We start from the raw sequence: 19534 nt of genomic DNA, 5'->3' as shown, positions 1-19534 counted from the left end.
TGGATCATCAGGACACAGCTCCTCCTCTCTCAGCACACACACCGTCCTGTTTACCATCTTCGCCTCCACCTGCAGAGAGAAGAAGGAAGAGCAGAGGAGATAAACGAGTGTTTCCAGAGACTCTTCATCAGCTGTCAGTCAGTGATGCAGCACATCCAGTATAAAGAGCAGCAGGGACTTCAGTGCTGGGACTGTACTAGGACTCATTGTTGCTTCACTTTTTCTAATCTTTGGATTTTTATTGAAGTTGATGAAAATGTTTTTCCCTCCTAGTTTGAGTTTGGACTTTCATTCATTAGAAGAACCTTGGTGTGTCCACTCTGAGCTCTGTAGGAACCCCAACAACAAGCCCAACAATCCAGATGGACGGTTCCAGCTGTTAACTGGAGGAATTCCATCCAAACATCTGCTCTCACTAAATTCTTCCTCACCTACAGACTGTGTTCTTCACTGCTTTAAACTTGGAAATGAATGCAGTCATTGGTCTGCGTGCTGCTTTGTTCAGAGAGCTGATTGGCTGTTGACAGCGTTTGATCAGAGCGTGTCAGCCGTTACCATGGTGACCATAAAGGTCAGAAACAGGAAGTGTTTGTGTCCAATCCTGAAGCCTGTCACCATTCTCCTCTCACAGCTTCACTGAGAAGCTGCAGCTTTACAGGAAACACTGGATCTTTGTTTCATACTGACTGTGTTTAGTACAATACTGCTGACAGCACCACCCACTCACTCCATCACTCTACTTACTCCAGAGTCTTCAGTCTGTAGTCTGGACTCTGCTGAAGATCAGACAGCTGCTTCACATCTGGATCCTTCAGGTTGTTTCCTCTCAGCTCCAGCTCTCTCAGATGGGAGGGGTTGGACTTCAGTGCTGCTGCCAGATAATCACAGCTGATCTCTGACAAACCACAGCGCCACAATCTGTATAAAGAATGAAAGACATAAGTTTATTAGACAAAGTGTGAGCTTGAAATCATTCAGTGTTTCATCATCTGTTCAGAGCTGAAGAAGGTTCAGAATGTAGAAGTTTAGAAAATGGAAACTCCAAACAGCTGAAGCCAACAGGAAGCAGCTTCAAACAGGAAACTGTGCAGAGTTTCAGACTATATGTCCTGATGCAGCCAGTTGGATTTTGGAGATTTGAATCTCTGTTCTGTGACTAAGTCCTTGAATCATTTCTTCCAGTTGGTCCAACAAGACAGACTAAGTGTTGGACATGTGTTGTGGCTCCATTAGGGGAGCTTCTAAATGTGATGTGATGGCCCCTCTGGGTCTGTCAGGTCACAGGACTGAAGAGAGCTCAAACTGGGCACACAGTTGTTCCAGTCTGGACCAAAGACTCTATACTGGGACTGAGGGACTGCTTTGACTGCACCCACTGGGACTTTTTAAAGGCTCATGTTCTCACTTAGATCATCGATTTCTACTTACATTTCTTTCTGGGAAAAATGGGGATTACTTTGGAAACAGGAAGCATTTTCCCCAATAAGCAGCCCTGGATTAGTAAATCACTCCAACATGTTCTCAGGCAGAAGAAGCTGTCTTGTTATGAGGGAGAGAAGAAAAAGATTGAGGCACAGAAACTTGTTGAAAGAGAGATAAAGCAGCTAAAATCAGGTGTAAAAGTAAAGCAGAGGATGAGCTGAATAAAGGACACTCAAGGCTGGCTTGGAAAGGAATGAAGTCCATGGTGGGGATGCAGAACAAGGAGCAAAGATGAATGTGATGCTGAATCAGCAGAAGACTTGGACTCATTTGATTCCAGCTTTGATATCGTTGATTTCAATGAAGATCTTTGTGATTGTAGCAAAGGGCTGGTAGCTCTGAGAGTCCCACTGATGAGGTGTTTGTGTGGAAATCTCTTAGTGGGACCAAAGAGAGAAAAAGCCCTGGTCCTGATGCTGTGGGAGGGAAATGATTGAAGTGTGCTGTGAGGAACTGACTGGGAGATTTTCACACATTTTCCAGTCCTCCTTGGAACAACAGGAAGTTCCCAGCATATGGAAACAAAGGTTAAGTGTCCTATGGCACTCAGTGATGATGGTGCTGTGGCCCCACCACCTCCACCTCTTTGTAAAGGAACTAACTGTAATCTGAAGCTTCAAATGGAACTAAGACTTCCTCCACTAGGTGGCAGTGTCTGATGAGAAAGTGTTAGTGGAGCTGGCCTGGAGTCAGAAACAGGAAGATGCAGGATTTGGGCTGAAATGGGGAAAAGTGGTTGGCACTAGTGCCTTAAAGCAAGAAGGTTGTAGGTTGAAGCTTGTTGGCCTTTCTGTGGAGGTTGGATGTTCTCCCACAGTCCAATGAAATGCTGCTTAGGTTCATTGGTGCTTCTAAATTGGCTGTAGGTGTGGATGTGAGAGAGTGCTTCTCTGTCTCTCTCTGTTGGCCCTGTGATGGACTGCTCACCTGTGCAGGTGGACCACGCCTCTTGCCCTATGACAGCTAGGGCACAGGCTGCAGCCCTGTGAGCCTAAGCTGAATAAACAGTTAGCAAAAATGATCCATAGATGGCCTGAAATCCCCCAGTTAGCAGTTTGGTAGATAGCTATGACATGCTAATCCCATCCAGCAGCTGTATTCTACCTGTAAGCTGATCCCTGCTGAGCCAAAGCACTTTTTCATATACAAATTACAACCTTTAATAGAAACCTATTGGTCAGCATCTTATTAGCCTGCTGTTAGCTTCATTCCACAGAAAACTGAGAGAAACTAACAGAGTTGATAAAGAATAAAGAGAAATGTGCTGATTTAAAGCCTTTGAAGTGCTTCAGATGATCTCTGTCCACTTCTGTCCACTCATTCATTCATGTAAGCTTTCTAATGCAGCTTTGATCTTCACAGTCTGCTTCATGAAACTCATTCTAACCCTGAATGTCAGAGTGTTCCTCCTTCTCTTTCCCATCATTCATGCTGGCAGTGGAGGAGATTTGGATGTTGGACTGTGTTTTGGATGATGTGTGTATGTTTGTGTTGGACTGCTGTCTGTAAAGCAAACGCACATTTTGCTTTGGATTTCAGTGTCAGACAGACTTTAAGGTGGAATGAAGACTTGGAGAGTTTCACAGTGAATTATCCAGTGGAGGATTTTTCTTCTTCTTTGAAGGTTTGAAATGTGAACATTGTTCTGCTGCAGTCAATGGACTAAACCAGAGAAGAAGAAAACAGACTTTACCATGAAGATCCTCAGTGTGGATCAGTATAATATCAGCCTGATGTCTGCAGTTTAGTGTCAGCACAACTTTCACATCATATTCATCTCAGCACAACTAAAACATGCTGACTGACCTCAGAGTTTCAAGTCCACATCCTGGACTCTCCAGGAAACCACACAGATGCTTCACTCCTGAATCCTGCAGGTTGTAGTTCCAGCTCAGGTCCAGCTGTCTCAGATGGGAGGGGTTGGACTTCAGTGCTGCTGCCAGATAATCACAGCTGATCTCTGACAAACCACAGTCCCTCAATCTGTATAAAGAATGAAAGATGTAAGTTTATTAGACAAAGTGTGAGCTTGAAATCATTCAGTGTTTCATCATCTGTTCAGAGCTGAAGAAGGTTCAGAATGTAGAAGTTTAGAAAATGGAAACTCCAAACAGCTGAAGCCAACAGGAAGCAGCTTCAAACAAACACAACAAGAGAAAAAACTCTGAATGTTTCACATTAAAGTCGTACATTTCTCATAAAAACAGGACAAAGACTTGAAAAAGTCGTGTTTTTCCTTCCAGGAACCACAAGGCTTCACTTTTAAAGGTGAAGTGTGAAAGAAATGGACATATTTGAAGTCCAACACCTTTTTCCAGTCACATGATTAAAGCAGACAAACTACAAGCTCATTTTCATTCCAACAAGTCATCTTCTGACCTGGACTAACAACACTGGTCTCTATGTGCAGCTGGCTGTGAGACCAGTGCTCAGGGAGCGTCTACAAAGTGCAACACTGAAAGAACATCACACACTAGCTGTGTCCCAAAACGTCGGCTGCATCCTTCGGAGGACCCGGTATTCGCGGTCTACGTGGGCCGGGTCCTTCAAAGACTGAAAAGGCTGGAAGTGCGAGGCTGTGAAATGGGACGGTCTAGCCTTCAGATTTGCGTCACCGCTGTGTTGGTGGAGTTTAATAAACTCGGCCGTCTGCTCCTTGCTATCTAAAATATAACAGGACACTGGCGTAAACTCTCGACCGTCTCACACTTCTGTTTAATCAGTTTCCTGTTTAACGTTTATTCAGCTGTGTGAAAATCCCGGAGGAACTTTGATCTCAGCCAAACCGATTTACTCCGGAACAAATAAAACACAGAAAAAAGGCAAACAATTACATTTTTAAGTTATCCGAGTGACTTATATAACGTGTTTCACCTGAGTAGCCACCAGTCCTGTTGGACCCAGGCCCGTCTGCGTTCAGTTCTGCACGTACGCCGGCCTGTAACCACATGCACGCACTTATATAACACATGCACGTTTACACTCACACTTAGTAATAATAGGAGGGTCGTCTGAGGATAGTCTCTCTGAAAGCTACACTATCACAAAATGCACAATGTATTACACACTTGTTTTTCTCTAAAGTAGCATATGATGTCCATATAAGGAGAACTTTTTGAGTGCGAGGAACTGTTATCATTGCCAGTAAGGTCTAACTGTGTGACGTCATAATGACTATAAAGCTTTCTGTCTTTGTGCAAACGAAGAAGAAGTCCGGCTCGTCCCACACTGTAATGTGTGTTTTAATAAATGATCTGTGCTGACCCAAACTATATCCCAGTCATAGTCTCTTCCTCAAAATCCGGACCATGACAGTAGCGAAAGAGCGGGGTCTGAAAACGATGAAGCCGGGCGTCCGCTGCTCTCGCCGGCTGGAGTGACCATTGAACCCCCCGGCTTGCTAGCGAGCGGGTGGGTAACAGACGTCTCCGAAAACGTCGGCACACTTTTGCAAATATGTGATGTCTTGATAAACCAAGCAGATATTTGAAGTTTACACAGCTACTTTCTCGCCTGAAAATATGTTAAAAGTTTATTTTGTGACCCAGAAAGATTAATAAGAGTAATTTGAAAACTTAGTAGCTGCCGCCATTGTTGGCAGCTGAAATTTGGCTGGGCCGCGCTATGAATTCTGGGATATGGTGGGCCACGAAGGACACACCCGACGAATCCTTCAAATTCGGGGAAATGAAGGACGCATTTGTCGGGCACATTTGAAGGAGTCGACAAATACGGACAGCCTTCATCGCCTGGCTGTGATGTAATCGGCCTTCAAATGCAGCCTCTGGAGGATGCAGCCGACGTTTTGGGACACAGCTACTAATTTGCTTCCATCATCCAACCTGAAGAGGAAACAGAGATGCCTCCCCTTCAAAGTAAAAGCTGCTCCTTTTGGACACAGTATCAAAGAAAGTCTACAGTATAACATAGAAAAGACAGAACAAAGTTTTGGTTGTTTTTAAATTGTGCAGAAATGAAACTACACTAAGCTCAATTATGTGACAGACATTTCATCCCATGTCAGTTTGGCCTCATCCTGGGCCAGATTATCCAGCACACACTCTGACCACAGGTCCATGTTGAGCAGGATGAGCTGCTGGCTAATCTGGAGGCTGTAGCAGCAGCTCACAGTCACAGTGGGTTTCCACTCATGAAAAAGCTCTGGCTGCTTCATTTCTCATCTCATATCAGAGACTTTAAAGCTTCACTGAAGCTGTACTGTGATGCTTCCATATTCCAGTGAGGCCTCCATAATGATTTCAGCTGTTCTGTACACACACTGTGTGCCCTGTATGGCTCAAAGTCTCTGCAGCCTGTTTTTATCTGCTATCATCAGATCTTCATCATCCTCATTCACATCCCACACTCTACAGCCTCATCAGCACCGACTTCATCTTCACTGACTGATGGAGCACAACATGAACCTGTGGAGGCTGAAACACTGTCCTGTCAAACATCTCCCCGTCACCACTCCACTTCTGTCAGCCTTTAAATGAACCCTGCTCAAGTCTGTCACTTCTGTTTGGAGCCAAAAGAGGTTAAAGATTACGCCACTACATTCTTGTCTAGAAAATATTAAAGTGTATTTGGTGACACACAAAAAAGGGTAAAAGTATAGTTTGGGTCCACACATGTCCAAACCCTGGTGTGTAGGCCTACTTAGTATTGAGAAAAGCCCACTAAAAGAACGCCCACCAGACCAAAGCAATGGTGTTGACTTGATCAGCATTAACCCCGCCCCCTGACTTTGATCGGTGAAGCTGACAAATAAAATGTATTTATGAACAGCGATGCAGGGCCAGGAGTAGCAACGTGAATTAAATAAATACATCATTAAATAATTCATTAAATGTGTCAGTAAAATAATTAAAATAGAAAACAAACCAACAAAATATGTAATTAACTAATTTGAATTGTACATAAATACTTAATGAATTATTTTAAATGAAATTAACCGATAATTCATTGTGATTTTGTTTTGTGTTTTGATGAGCTAATAATCAGCTCTCTTTTTCTCATTGTTGTTCTAAGCCGCTTATCCAAAGGTAAGGCACTACCTGTTGAATTATTTCCAAAGTGTGCCAAATTGGACATTACAAATTAAAGTCTACTCACTGAAATTACTGGGGAATGTCTGCTTTGATTTTGATGAGAATCTCATGACAGTACTGAGGATTTAATGCAGTTGGACTGCTAAAAATGATTGAATGCGGTTGGACCGCTAAAGGATTTAATACGGTTGGACCGTGGAAAGCAGTTGGACTGCTGAGTGATTTTAGTATATTAGGGAATTTGGTTATTGTTTGGGGTGGAGCCCGTATTGGTTATAAGGTTGGACCTGCTTCAGTCTTACACTTTTTTGGCTGTTTTACTGTTGTTCCAAAGTATTATAAATTATTCAAGAACGTCAGTTGGACTGATAGGAAGCGCAGTGCTCAGAGGTAACGCTTGCCAATGCCAAGGACGCTTAGGCATTGTCCTCGAAGAGGGATAGTCAGTTGGTCACTGTGGAGCTTGGGGCACTCCAGAATAACTAGGAGTTAGAGTCTCCTTACCGTTTGGAACGGTAGTCTGCGCTTTTTTGGCCAGCAGAAGTTGGACTTCGGGCGTGTAACTTTAACTTAAAACTTCGGGGTAAGCCTTGGCTGTGAAATGCCAAAAATAGAGCTTCAGGCAAAGTTTGGGTTGGTTGACGCTTTTAAATTGAGTTAGGGATTTTAGAGATGAGGCCAGAAACTGTTGGACAGATACTGGTTAATTGATCACAAAAAAGTTGGACTTTATCGGTTGGACCGTTAACTTAAATTTGTCGAAATTGTTTAGGCGCTAAAGCTGACAGATGTGACAGTGGTTGTAAATATAAGACGTCTTTGTAATATAAAATAAGAGATCTCTGTGTGAAAGGAGTCTGAGGCAGTGCTGGAGCTATTTTTAGACTGTGTGTGTGTGAGTGTGAAAATGCAAATTAGTCAGCAGTGAACTGTTTAAACCACAGTTGGTTTTACAAATACTGCTGCAAACATTGTTGAGTGTGTGTTTAAGACGCCATTTATGTTCATTAGAGGGCTATAAATAAAGTTTTGAGTTGCCGTAGTGAATGTATAGTAATTGACTGAGTTTTGATATATATATATATAAATATAGTGAGTGCACTGTATATATTTAAGACTAACATATTACTTTTAGGAGTAACCTCTCATCAGCAATAAATGCTGGTGTGTTTTATTTTTTCTATTCTATGTGTGTGCTGTGAGAATTAATAGAGGTTTCAATTGTTTTCTTTGACTTGCTCTTTCTGATTATGAAAGGCATGTCTGAAATACTCTTAGGAAAGCGTGTTGTGAGTATATTCCTCAACTCTTGTCACAGTTTAAGTGTGTGAATGCTGTGAGTAGCAGGTTTTGAGTGATTGGGTGTGATTTGTACAAAATAATAAATAATAATAACACTATGAAAGTTGATAGTAGAGTGAGTGCAGAAGTGGAAGTGTGAGAGAAAAGGCGGTGTGTGTGTGAGACGATCTGACAAACGCAAAGAATTTAGTATATTTAGAAGTGTGTGCGTGAAATAAGGGTGAATTGTTTTAGATCAAGACTTAGTAAAACAAGAGTTTTATTAGCCTGTAAAAAAAACAAAACAGGAGAGATAGAAACAGAAAATATGGTTCTGAGCAGCTGCAAGGTTGACAGGAAATGGTGTGTGTGACAGGAACTTTGCATGCCCATAAAAGGAACTGACTGTGACAAGTGAGCACACAGAGAGAGAAACATACGAGTTAAACTCCAGGCAGATGAAGCAAATGGAGGTTTTAAGAAAAGAAATGAAAAGGATATTAATTGTATGCTTTAGTGTGTCAATACAGGTGGACTTCTTTCAACCTAGAATCTTGAGTACAAAACCATTGATTAACAGAATTGGGAGGAAAACAGGCCAGATTTTGGCTTAAAATTTTACAGCTTGACCTCCCACTTGTCCCGATCCTGAGAAGAAGCTCATAGGACAGTTAATCTCCTGATGAAGACCGACAGAACATCGTGGACTTCAAGAATTAACAGCAGGCAAAAGACAGTGCAACTGAAACTACACTGACGATACCAGCAGCAGCATGGAAGAAAAGCACGTGATGGAAAATGCACGGTGAACTGCAGGCTGGTAAGAACAGTGTGACATAACTGTTTAAAGACACTGAATGGGATATTTTGCCAGGCTGGGATTTAATCTAAAAGGAAAATACTGAAAAGAGCAACGGAGAAGAAACAGAGAAGAAACAGACTGTGTTTGCTGGGGATCACAAGACAACAAAGGACACTAAGAGAAGGGCACAGGGGCCAGTGGGAAGGTGAAGCCCAGACGAGTTCGACTGCGAGAATAGAGGGTACAATTGGGTTGAAATTGAAGCCGGAACTCAGGATGGTTTAGGGATGTCCACGTCACAAACAAAGAGGTAAACAAAAAGAAGGTAAAATAAAGAGAGAAAATAACTGACAATTACATTAATGAATAGAAGACACACATACAGATATTACATAGATTTATTTTTAGGATAAAGGGGAGAGCTTATACGTAGAAATGACTTTTTATACATATTGCATTTTGTGCCTTTAAGGGAGTTGTGGCTCAATTCGTCTCTTGTGGGTCACGAGCCTTTGGCTAGCGCTATGATTAGCCAATCTACTGTGAGGATGATATGAGTTATTGAAGGATTGCACACGCTTACAGACACAGAGTCCATAAACACACATGACAGTATTGATTCCAGGCAAAAGGCCTCAAATTAATTTAGCGTTTAACTGAACTTGAGCTGGCCCTGTAACAAGTGACAGAAAAGAGGAACTGAATAGGAGTTTCTTGCTTTAGAGAAGGACCAAAGGAAGGAAAGCATATATTTTGGTTAAGTCTGATAAACTAGAATGAGAAGGTATTGTTACATCAAAGGAGCAAGATGAAATAAAAAGGCTGTACCAAAAACAGGTTATAACATAGGAAATGTGAGTTTTAAAATGAAGTTAGTGTTAACACACAGGAGTTGTTTCAAGGCAGCGTTTAGCTATGATAAAATGTATGCAGGAGTAATTGCTTATATGTTTAAACTTAATTGATTAAAGTGGTTGTTTTTTTTGGATCTTTTAGTAGAATAGGCGCTTATAATGATTTTCTTGTGAAAGGAGATTCTAGGTCAGAGTGGAGGCCTTGCAGCAGCGAGACTTCTGTGTACAGGATGTTGATGATTAGATAAGGCAAGCGACAGGAAACGCATGCAGGGACGTGAAAGCAGCGTTTTAAGAGTTTTAAAATGATGAGTAATGTTGAAGAATATATATAAATACAAGTCAATAAGTCAAGAAGATAATTAGGATCAGGCTTTTGATTAAAGAGTCCCAAAGATGATAAGTTAGGGAGGTGCAGGAAAAGGTGTTTTGTTTGCTTTACAGAAGATCTCGGCGACCACAGGGGGGTGAGGATGCTGGAGGCCCGAGGCATGATGGACCACAAGAGAGGGACGCAGAAAAAACCTAATCTTACGCATGGAGTGTTCTCGAGGGGGAGCTGGTGTTTATTACTGGACCACTTAGATGACATGAGGTTGTCTGATTTGCTGAGCCAGAGGACGGCTAGAGAGGGTCAGAGCGGGAGTGGTGACCCCGATGTCCATGATGCCATGGATGGACATGGAAGCAGCTGAGTGGGCCGAGGAGTGACCCAACACAATGTATTGTGACCTCTGGTGTTCCAGAGGTCGAGAGAGGGAGTATTGAGATTGGAGAGATATTTTGCTGCTATTGTTAATAATCATCATCATTACCATTGCATTAATAATATAATCTACAAAATTGATATTGCATTCAGATGTTTAAACAGTGTGTGTCTTTCAGAAAGACTAAGTTGCAGGCTGACAGGAAGTTGCAGGTTTGAAGAGTGTGTCTTTTGCAGAACTGAAACCGAAAGCAGAGTCTAAGTGCAGGTTATTTTGAGGAGCCTTTAAGGACGAGACACACACTTAGTTAAAGAGAATCATTTATAGGTGGAAGTTTAATCATGTTTTGCTCGGGGTTGCAAAAGAGCAGTTTGTCGCAGAACTGCTGCTGATGTGTCACGATGATAAGCGAGCATCCGGCAGTGACAGGAAGTACCTGCCATGAAGATAGGAGATAATGTTCTTTTAAACTGTGTTAAAAGTCATTGTGGTTTTGATTTGACGTATGCATATATTCTGTTTGTGACGTATGAGGGGGCGTCATTAAATTCAAGCCCTGATGGTATAAAATATCTGTTTATGCTTTGATTAAGTCGGAGATCAGCCCGGTCTGCGAACGGAGCTGGTCTTCCCACGCGTGTATTTCATTAAAATCAATTGTTTGACCAAGTTCTGGACCATGGTTGTTTGTACTCTCCTTCCCCAATATTTGAACCTTAACATTAGTTTACTCAAAATAATTTTAAGACATCAATATTAAAGGTTAAATTATGATAATGAATACATGCAACTATAACTGATGACATAAGAATTTGGATTTTTTAAGCTAAAGCGAAGGTGCTGACTCACTTGGCATGTTACTCTCAAATCCTCCCTAATAACAAGAACATAATTACACTTTAGCCACAAGAGGGCAGCAGCATTAATACAAGTCACGTGTATATAAAGGTACAGTGATTATATTACAGTGATTTTGACAAAAACAAAACAGAGGTTCATGGCAGTGTGTTTTTCATAACATACCAACCAAATTAAATAATAAAAACTTTATAACTTACAGAGCTTTTTTAGAGACTTTGACCACTGGCAGCAGCCTCAGAAGAGCCTCCTCTGAAGCAAAGTAATTCTTCAGGTCAAACACATCCAGATCTTTTTCTGATGACAGTAAGATGAAGACCAGAGCTGACCACTGAGCAGGAGACAGTTTATCTGTGGAGAGACTTCCTGATCTCAGGGACTGTTGGATCTCCTCCACTAGAGAACGATCATTCAGTTCATTCAGACAGTGAAACAGATTGATGCTTTTCTCTGCAGACAGATTCTCACTGAGCTTCTTCTTGATGTACTGAACTGCTTCTTGATTGGTCTTTGAGCTACTTCCTGTCTGTGTCATGAGGCCTTGCAAACGAGTTTGATTAGTCTTCAGACCCAAGAGAAAACGAAGGAACAAGTCCAGGTGTCCATTGGGGCTCTGTAAGGCCTTGTCCACAGCACACTGGTAGAAGTATTTCTCTGTCTGAGAGCTTGTTTGTTGTTTTTCCAGCTGATTGAGTCCAGAGTTGATGAAGGTCAGGTGGACATGAAGAGCAGCCAGAAACTCCTGAACACTGAGATGAACAAAGCAGAACACCTTGTTCTGGTACAGTTGTTTCTCCTCTTTAAAGATCTGTGTGAACACTCCTGAGTACACTGAGGCTGCTCTGATATCGATGCCACACTCTGTCAGGTCTGGTTCATAGAAGATCAGGTTTCCTTTCTGCAGCTGATCAAAAGCCAGTTTTCCCAGTGACTCAATCATCTTCCTGCTCTCTGGACTCCAGTGTGGATCTGTCTCAGCTCCTCCATCATATTTGATCCTCTTGACTTTGGCCTGAACCACCAGGAAGTGGATGTACATCTCAGTCAGGGTGTTGGGCAGCTCTGCTCCCTCTCTGGTTTCCAGCACATCCTCCAGAACTGTAGCAGTGATCCAGCAGAAGACTGGGATGTGACACATGATGTGGAGGCTTCGAGCTTTCTTGATGTGGGAGATGATCCTGCTGGCCTGCTCCTCATCTCTGAATCTCTTCCTGAAGTACTCCTCCTTCTGTGGGTCAGTGAACCCTCTGACCTCTGTCACCATGTCGACACACTGAGGAGGGATCTGATTGGCTGCTGCAGGTCGTGTTGTTATCCAAAGGCGAGCAGAAGGGAGCAGGTTCCCTCTGATGAGGTTTGTCAGCAGCTCATCCAATGAGGTGGACTTTCTTGTTTCAGTCAGGATTTTAGTTTTCTTGAAGTCCAAATTAAGTCGACACTCATCCAGACCATCAAGTATGAACACAACCTGGAAGTCTTCAAGCCTGCAGATTCCTGATTCGTTAGTTTGATTAAAGAAGTGATGAACAAGTTCCACCAAGCTGAACTTTTCCTCTTTCAGCACATTCAGCTCTCTGAAAGTGAATGGAAATATGAACTGGATGTCCTGGTTGGCTTTGTCTTCAGCCCAGTCCAGGCTGTATTTCTGTGTTAAGACTGTTTTCCCAATGCCAGCCACTCCCTTTGTCAGCACTGTTCTGATTGGTTCGTCTCTTCCTGGTGAGGCTTTAAAGATGTCTTCTTGTCTGATTGTTGTTTCTGGTCTGTCTGGTTTCCTGGATGCTGTTTCAATCTGTCTGACCTCATGTTCATCATTGACCTCTGCAGTCCCTCCCTCTGTGATGTAGAGCTCTGTGTAGATCTGATTCAGGAGGGTTGGGCTTCCTGCTTTAGCGATGCCCTCAAACACACACTGGAACTTCTTCTTCAGTTGGGCTTTAAGTTCACGTTTACAGAGTGGAGCAAATATTTCTGAAGGTAAGAAATTCAGAAAAAAATATTATATAATAAATATCATAGCCTTTCAGTACCCTGAAAGGATGATGTCTATTGGTCCATTTCTTGAGCTATTAGGAAAGATCAATATTCAGTCTTTAGAGAAATTCTCTTACTGCTCTGCAGATGGTCAGCCATCTCATGCTGCTTAAGTCTCCTCAAGAAGTGGAGTGTGATCTTCAGAAATGCTTCTCTGCAGCTCTTTCTTTCATCTTCATCCTCTCCTTCAAACATCTCCTCATCCTCCATCTGGCTCTTTAAAGTTTCTGGGTGATCTGGACTCAGAAGCTTCTGGATCTTCTTCAGCTCGTTCTTCACAAACATGGTGATGTTGTCCTCCAGCCGCTGGAAAAGAAGACTATATGAATTACCCAGTGGTAAATGGACTGGTTCTTATATAGCTCTCTTTGATACTCTGTGCACACAAAGCATTTTATACAACATGCCTCATTCAACCAAGCACATTGTTCTATGCTTAAATACTTTCTTTCACACTCTGATGGATGCATCAGAGGGCAGCTTGGGTTTAGTACGTTACCCAGTACATTTGCCAGCCAGGGTTTGATTCACAAACCTTCTGACTAGTAGCTGACCTGCTCCCCTCCTGAGCTACAGTCACCCCAATCTGACTGAAATCATGGAGCCCAAACTCTGATTTATGTTGGACACACTGACAATCCTCTGGTCCACAAAGTGCAGCATAGAGGTGACTGAAAAGAACAAATGTAAACGTAGTACTACAAACCATAACCACAGAGTCCAGGTGTGTTTGATGTTGCTGTGCAGACTGACCAGTGGAAACCTCTGCTCTCTGCTGGTCCACTCTGTGGAGGAGTAATGTATAATTAGCTCATGTTATGTCTGTCCACACACAGACACAAGCTAAAGGTCCATGAAGTGATGTTTGGATGGGTTCAGTCAATCAGATGACTGTCATGGTGGAGCTTTGCTAGTCCTGCTGATCCCACTGAGAATTAACAACTCAGTTTCCAGATGTCTGTAGTTTTCTGCTCAGTTTCTTTAGTCCCAACAGCTCTTACCATCTCCTGCATAAAGCTTTCCCTCCATGCTCAGATGCCCTGGAACAAGGTGCTCTCTTTATATCAGTGACTGGTTTAAAGGGACAACTTGCAGTGCTCGCCAAACTTTGTGTCAGCAAAAGTAGTTCTAATGTTTCTTACATTTATTACATTTTTACATTTTTACACACACAAATCAATGAACGCAAAAACATGAACTTTCCAGATATTTTGTTTCACAATGTTACAAAACTCAGTTCACAACTACACAGTCTGATTTACAAGTACAAAATATTTATGACCACAGTTTGAGCCGATGTATGTCCCGAGTCTGTGGACTCAGTAGTTTTGTTTTGATTGTTATTGTCTTTTGTTACAATTTCATTCTGATTAAGATTTTCTAGTTCTGAGGTTTTGGTTTCTGTGTTCCCTCTGTACTGTGTTAGTATTGTGTCTCTGTGTTCACTTCCTGTTTTATTTTGACAGTGCCATGTCCTATGTTAGTGTGTCTACTTTTGCTTCCCCTTGTCTGGTTATGTCCAATGAATCCTGCTGTGTCTCCCTTTTCTCATTCCCTGATTTCTCTTTTGTGTATATGAGCCCTTTGTTTTCTCCTGCTTGTTGCTGGTTCGTCTGTGTTGTCTCCCCGTGTCTCCGTTTAAGGTTTCAGGTTAGTTTTGTAGTTTTTTCAGTAGAGGTTATCTTAGCTTCTGCACAGGCCATCTCCACTGCACTTCACCGTTTCAATACAGCTCACTCACTTCACAGCAGTGTCGGCATCTTGGGTCCTTTATTAAATTCAACATGGCTCGCCCCGCTAGCCGTGACATAAGATGTGAAAACAATATCCAAAAAACATGAGGGACAAACAGGAAATAGTTTTAAGGTGCAGGGCCAACAAACTGAGTCTAGCCATGAACTCAGAGTTGATTGAATTAGCATTTTGAATTGGCTGATCTGAGTTACTTCAATCAAGTCTATGTTCACTTTGAGTTAAGATTATACGTGATTGATGGAAAAGAAAAAAGCCATCATCAGCAACTGATTCTGATTTAGCAGGTTTTCAAATCTAAACGGTACCCATCGCTAGCTGGCTGTAGTTAAACCTTTACTTAAAAAGCATCCCTAGACCCAGCTGTACGGCTTATCTTCTGAGCAGCGCAGTGTCAGAGTGAACAACACAGGAAAATGATCAGAGATGCCCAACTCAGATATTTCAGTGACGCACACATCCCGCCCGTGGAAAAGCTCCAAGTCTAGTGTGTGACCTTTTTCATGAGTGGGACCAGTAACCCACTGGGTCAAGTTAAAAGAGTCAATAATATTTAAAAAGTCCTTGACCAGAAGTTTAAAGTCACAGCAGACATGGATGTTAAAATCACCAAGGCAGCATCATCAGAAGACATAGCACACCCAGCTCTATCTGTCCATGAAGCCAGATAACACACACCAATGAGTTAAACTGCAGGAATGTCTTAAAGACATAAAGACCTGGATGGCCGCTAACTTTCTGCTTCTTCATTCAGATCAAACTGAGGTTATTGTACTCGGCCCTGAAAAGCTTAGAAATATGGTCTCTAAGCAGATTCTTACTCTGGATGGCATTACCTTGGCCTCCAGTAACGCTGTGAGGAACCTTGGAGTCATTTTTGACCAGGACATGTCCTTCAACGCACATATTAAACAAATATGTAAGACTGCTTTCTTCCATTTGTGCAACATCTCTAAAGTTAGAAATATCCTGTCTCAGAGTGACGCTGAAAAACTAGTTCATGCATTTATTACTTCCAGGCTGGACGACTGTAATTCATTATTATCAGGATGTCCAAAAAACTCACTGAAAAGCCTTCAGCTGATCCAAAATGCTGCAGCAAGAGTGCTGACAGGGACTAGAAAGAGAGAGCAGATTTCTCCTGTTTTGGCTTCCCTTCATTGGCTTCCTGTTAAATCCAGAATTCAAAATCCTGCTCCTCACATACAAGGTCTTAAATAATCAGGCCCCATCTTATCTTAATGACCTTGTAGTACCATATCACCCTATTAGAGCACTTCGCTCTCGCTCTGCAGGCCTACTTGTTGTTCCTAGAGTATTTAAAAGTAGAATGGGAGGCAGAGCCTTCAGTTTTCAGGCCCCTCTTCTGTGGAACCAGCTTCCAGTTTGGATTCAGGAGACAGACACTATCTCTACTTTCAAGATTAGGCTTCAAACTTTCTTCTTACTTAACGATTAAGTCCCTGTATTCCACCGTTATATGGAAATCAGCCATTATAACTTGTGTCAAATCTACTTGTACCTCACAGTTTTCTAAGTGCACAGAGAGCAGTAAACCTCAGAGCAGCAGCACATCAGACTGTGTGCAAAAAATCTAGAAGAGAAAATATTTTGACCCATTTCTAAATGATTCTTGTGACCATGCTGCACCACAACACCTGATCTCTGGTTTCCTCACCTCTTCAATCCCACTTTAATACTTGACTAAACTCATTTTCCTGTTTAGGTGTTGAGGCAAAGCCGCCCATCTACAATGCAGGCAACAGCAAACGGAGCTATTTTTGATTCCCTTTGAGTTTTTTCTACTTTTGTGCTACAAAATGTTCAAGCTGATTAAATTCATTAGAATAAAAGTTCAGATAATTTTCTCATATTAATGTTGGAGGTAGAAATTCAGGGAACTTTGCACAAAAACTGGCAGAAATTTCCTTCAAAGATGCAGTTTTTACTTTAATACTGTGAGTACATTTCAGAGCCTGGACTCTTTTACCTTTACTTGAGTAAAGAAGTTGAATCAGTATTTCAGCTTTAAGAGGGTATTTTAACACAAACATCAGTCCTTCTACTTAAGTATGTTTGACACTTTGTTTAATCATCATTTTTAATGATCAAATATAATAATTTTTGTTATTTGTGGAGTTTAAATGTCCTTGACAGAGACAGATGATGATCATTATCCTGCACTGTCAGGAACAACATCTAGACACACATTACCTCTCAGCAGCAGAAGAACAGCCTTTAAAGTCTATAACAGCATCCTTTGAGTCGTTGCTCTTTAAGGAAACACAGCTGGGTTCAGGTCCAGGAGATTCTGGCCTCTTATTGATCCTAAAAGAAAAACAATAAATGTCACAGCTTCATGAGACAGGAAGGAAAAACTGGAAATATTAAATTAAAGACATGATGAACAATCTCATAAAAATAATGTACTTACTCTTTGTCACATAACAGTCTTTTGTTAAAGTTTACAACAGCATCCTTCGAGTCGTTGCTCTTTAAGGAAACACAGCTGGGTTCAGGTCCAGGTTCTGGATTAGTTTCAGGGTTATGTCCAGCTGAGCCTGGTACGCCCCACAGCTCTGGGCTTTAAAACAACACACACAGAGGTATGAGTGTGAATAATGATGGAGCAGTGATGTGAGTGCTGAGCTGTGACATGGAGAAGAGTCATGGACAGTTAGAGATGGTCATCTCACCTCTGAGCTTTGGTCTGGCTCTCATGTTCCCCACACAGAGTGCTTTTAGAGGGAGGGACTCCCTCCTCTCTGTCCTCACACTGATCCATGCTGCTGAAAACATCCAGATGAACAGAATCAACTTTTTGGGGATTTACTGGATGATTGAGCATCAAGACACTTTTTAATATTTTACTAATTTCTGAAGCTTTTTACCAACTTTGTTCAAATTGGTCTGCTGTCATTTTATTGTTGACAAAAAGAGATTTTGAGTTTGACTGTTGACGTTTCCATGTGGGACTGTTGCTGCAACACCAGGATGTTACTACAGAATACACTTTATATTGTGAGCACTTGGATGTTAGTCCAGTGGTCCTAAACTGACACACCTGCACCTGGATTCATTCTGACCAGATTTTAGCCCAACAGTGTTTCATACTTAATACATCAGACACAAACTCTGCAGCTGTCATTGTCATCAACTGCTACTATGTAAGGAGTTGTTTTGATCGAAACTATATGTGACGTAGCAGAAATATATATACACATGCAGCTTGTGATTTTTTTTTCAGAGCTGTGGGTGCATGATAGCGCCTAACAGTTCTCCGTTCCCGGGAATGTAAAATAAAGATCATTTTTTGAGTTTGACCACTTTGAGCCCAGTTTTTCTTCGCCGCCAAAAGAATGCAAAGAACTGAATTTAATAAGACGATCAACTGCGCCACAACATTCACGAAAGCGAAAGTAAAAGCGACGGAAGGAAACGCCCAGAGAGGCGTTTGAGGGACGGTCAGAGTCAGGAACCTCAGAAACGCATCAGGCTGGAGTTTAATTCTGTTTTCATCTTTAGAAACATCTGGAAATAGTTATAAAAACGCTGCGTAATAAAGAAAAATAGTGTAGATTAGTTTGAGTTGTGTTTAGCTGAGCTGTGTCTTTAATCTGAAGTTCATTTTGTGGAGGAGCAGCAAGACTTTCAGTGTTACTCTCAGAGAAAGCCTCCCAAATGTCTGTTGTCTTAATAGTGGAATTATCTGGAAAATGAACCAGTTCTTATGAGCTGCTTTTCTGTATGAGCAGTCAAAGCATTTTATACAGCGTGCTTCATTCACACAAGCACTTCTTTTTCTAACAATGACACTATGATGGATGCATCGGAGAGCAAGTCGGGGTTCCACATCTTGCCCAAGGATACCGTGGCGTGCAGACTGGAGCAGCCAGGGATCAAACCTCCAACCTTCCAGTTAGTAATTCTACCTGCTGAGCTACAGTCTGTACTTCCTGAACATCACACCCTCCTTTTGTTTCTTTATTTCCAGTAGCAACCAGGACCATAATGAACCCTGACTCCAACAGACACTCAGGATCCACCTGCCCAGTAAGTCACCCGCTAACTGCAACTATCAGAGCCCTGACCTTCTGCAGAGACGAGTCACACTGAACACAGCAAGTGTCCCTGCTCTCAGATACAAAACCTGCCTTTAAAAGTTCAGAGTAATGAAATCAGCAGTTCTGATTCTAGAATCTGTAGTCTCACACACATGTGCAGAGCACTTTTGTTGTTTTGGTTCACATCAGGTGATATTCTGCTGCAAACAACTAATGAGAACATTTTATGAAAGCTTTGAGTGTCCATCAGGATCCTGTAGAAACAGCTTCCATGTCAAAGATCAATATTCTGAATTCTGTTTTGAAAGAAAAAGATTTCTAGAAAATTCTCTAAAGAATTCACCATCTGTTTTGTTTTCTAAAACAGATGGTGTTTTAGAAGCTACCTGGTTTCTCCACCGGTTTTTCTTTATTTTTTTTAAGGAGGTCTGGTTTCCCCACCAGTTTTTTAATTATTCTAAGGAGGTCTGGTTTCTTCGCCAGTTTTTAAGGAGGGTTAAGGATGGTTGCTCCACCGAAAGGAGGTTTTTCCTCTGCCGCTGAGGGCGTTGAGTGTTTGGTTTCTCCACCAATATGTAAGGAGGATAGAGCTCTCATTGGTGGGTAAACGCACGTGTGAGCGAGTGCGGGCCAGACGTGGTCTGTGTGA

General features: G+C 42.0%; 2 protein-coding genes across 2 annotated transcripts in view; both read right to left on the bottom strand.

The window, feature by feature from the left end:
* LOC113017568 (NACHT, LRR and PYD domains-containing protein 12-like) overlaps positions 1-19534 on the bottom strand; it is a 65079-nt gene continuing 45545 nt past the window's right edge. Inside the window, exons 10-12 of the mRNA XM_026160720.1 lie at positions 3289-3465; positions 745-918; positions 1-69 (exon numbers count right to left, since the gene is read on the bottom strand). Coding sequence (XP_026016505.1) covers positions 51-69; positions 745-918; positions 3289-3465 — 370 coding nt within the window. The 3' untranslated portion in view covers positions 1-50. The remainder of the gene's footprint in view (positions 70-744; positions 919-3288; positions 3466-19534) is intronic.
* LOC113017569 (protein NLRC3-like) lies at positions 10885-15179 on the bottom strand. The gene is made up of 3 exons (XM_026160722.1): positions 13776-15179; positions 13147-13375; positions 10885-13006 (listed from the first exon to the last, which is right to left on the bottom strand). The coding sequence occupies exons 1-3, from the start codon at positions 13776-13778 to the stop codon at positions 11232-11234; spliced, it is 2007 nt and encodes a 668-aa protein (XP_026016507.1). The 5' UTR covers positions 13779-15179; the 3' UTR covers positions 10885-11231.

This window comes from Astatotilapia calliptera, unplaced genomic scaffold (assembly GCF_900246225.1).
Source record: "Astatotilapia calliptera unplaced genomic scaffold, fAstCal1.2 U_scaffold_15, whole genome shotgun sequence".
NCBI classification, from domain to species: Eukaryota; Metazoa; Chordata; class Actinopteri; order Cichliformes; family Cichlidae; genus Astatotilapia; species Astatotilapia calliptera.
The sequence above is the reverse complement of the archived record's forward strand: the minus strand, read 5'-3'. Positions and strand labels throughout refer to the sequence as shown.

Excerpts from the sequence above, each read along its gene's own strand:
- LOC113017569 (XM_026160722.1), bottom strand. Across the intron at positions 13,007-13,146 it reads GGCTGACCATCTGCAGAGCA|AAATATTTGCTCCACTCTGT; the intron begins GTAAGAGAATTT and ends TCTTACCTTCAG.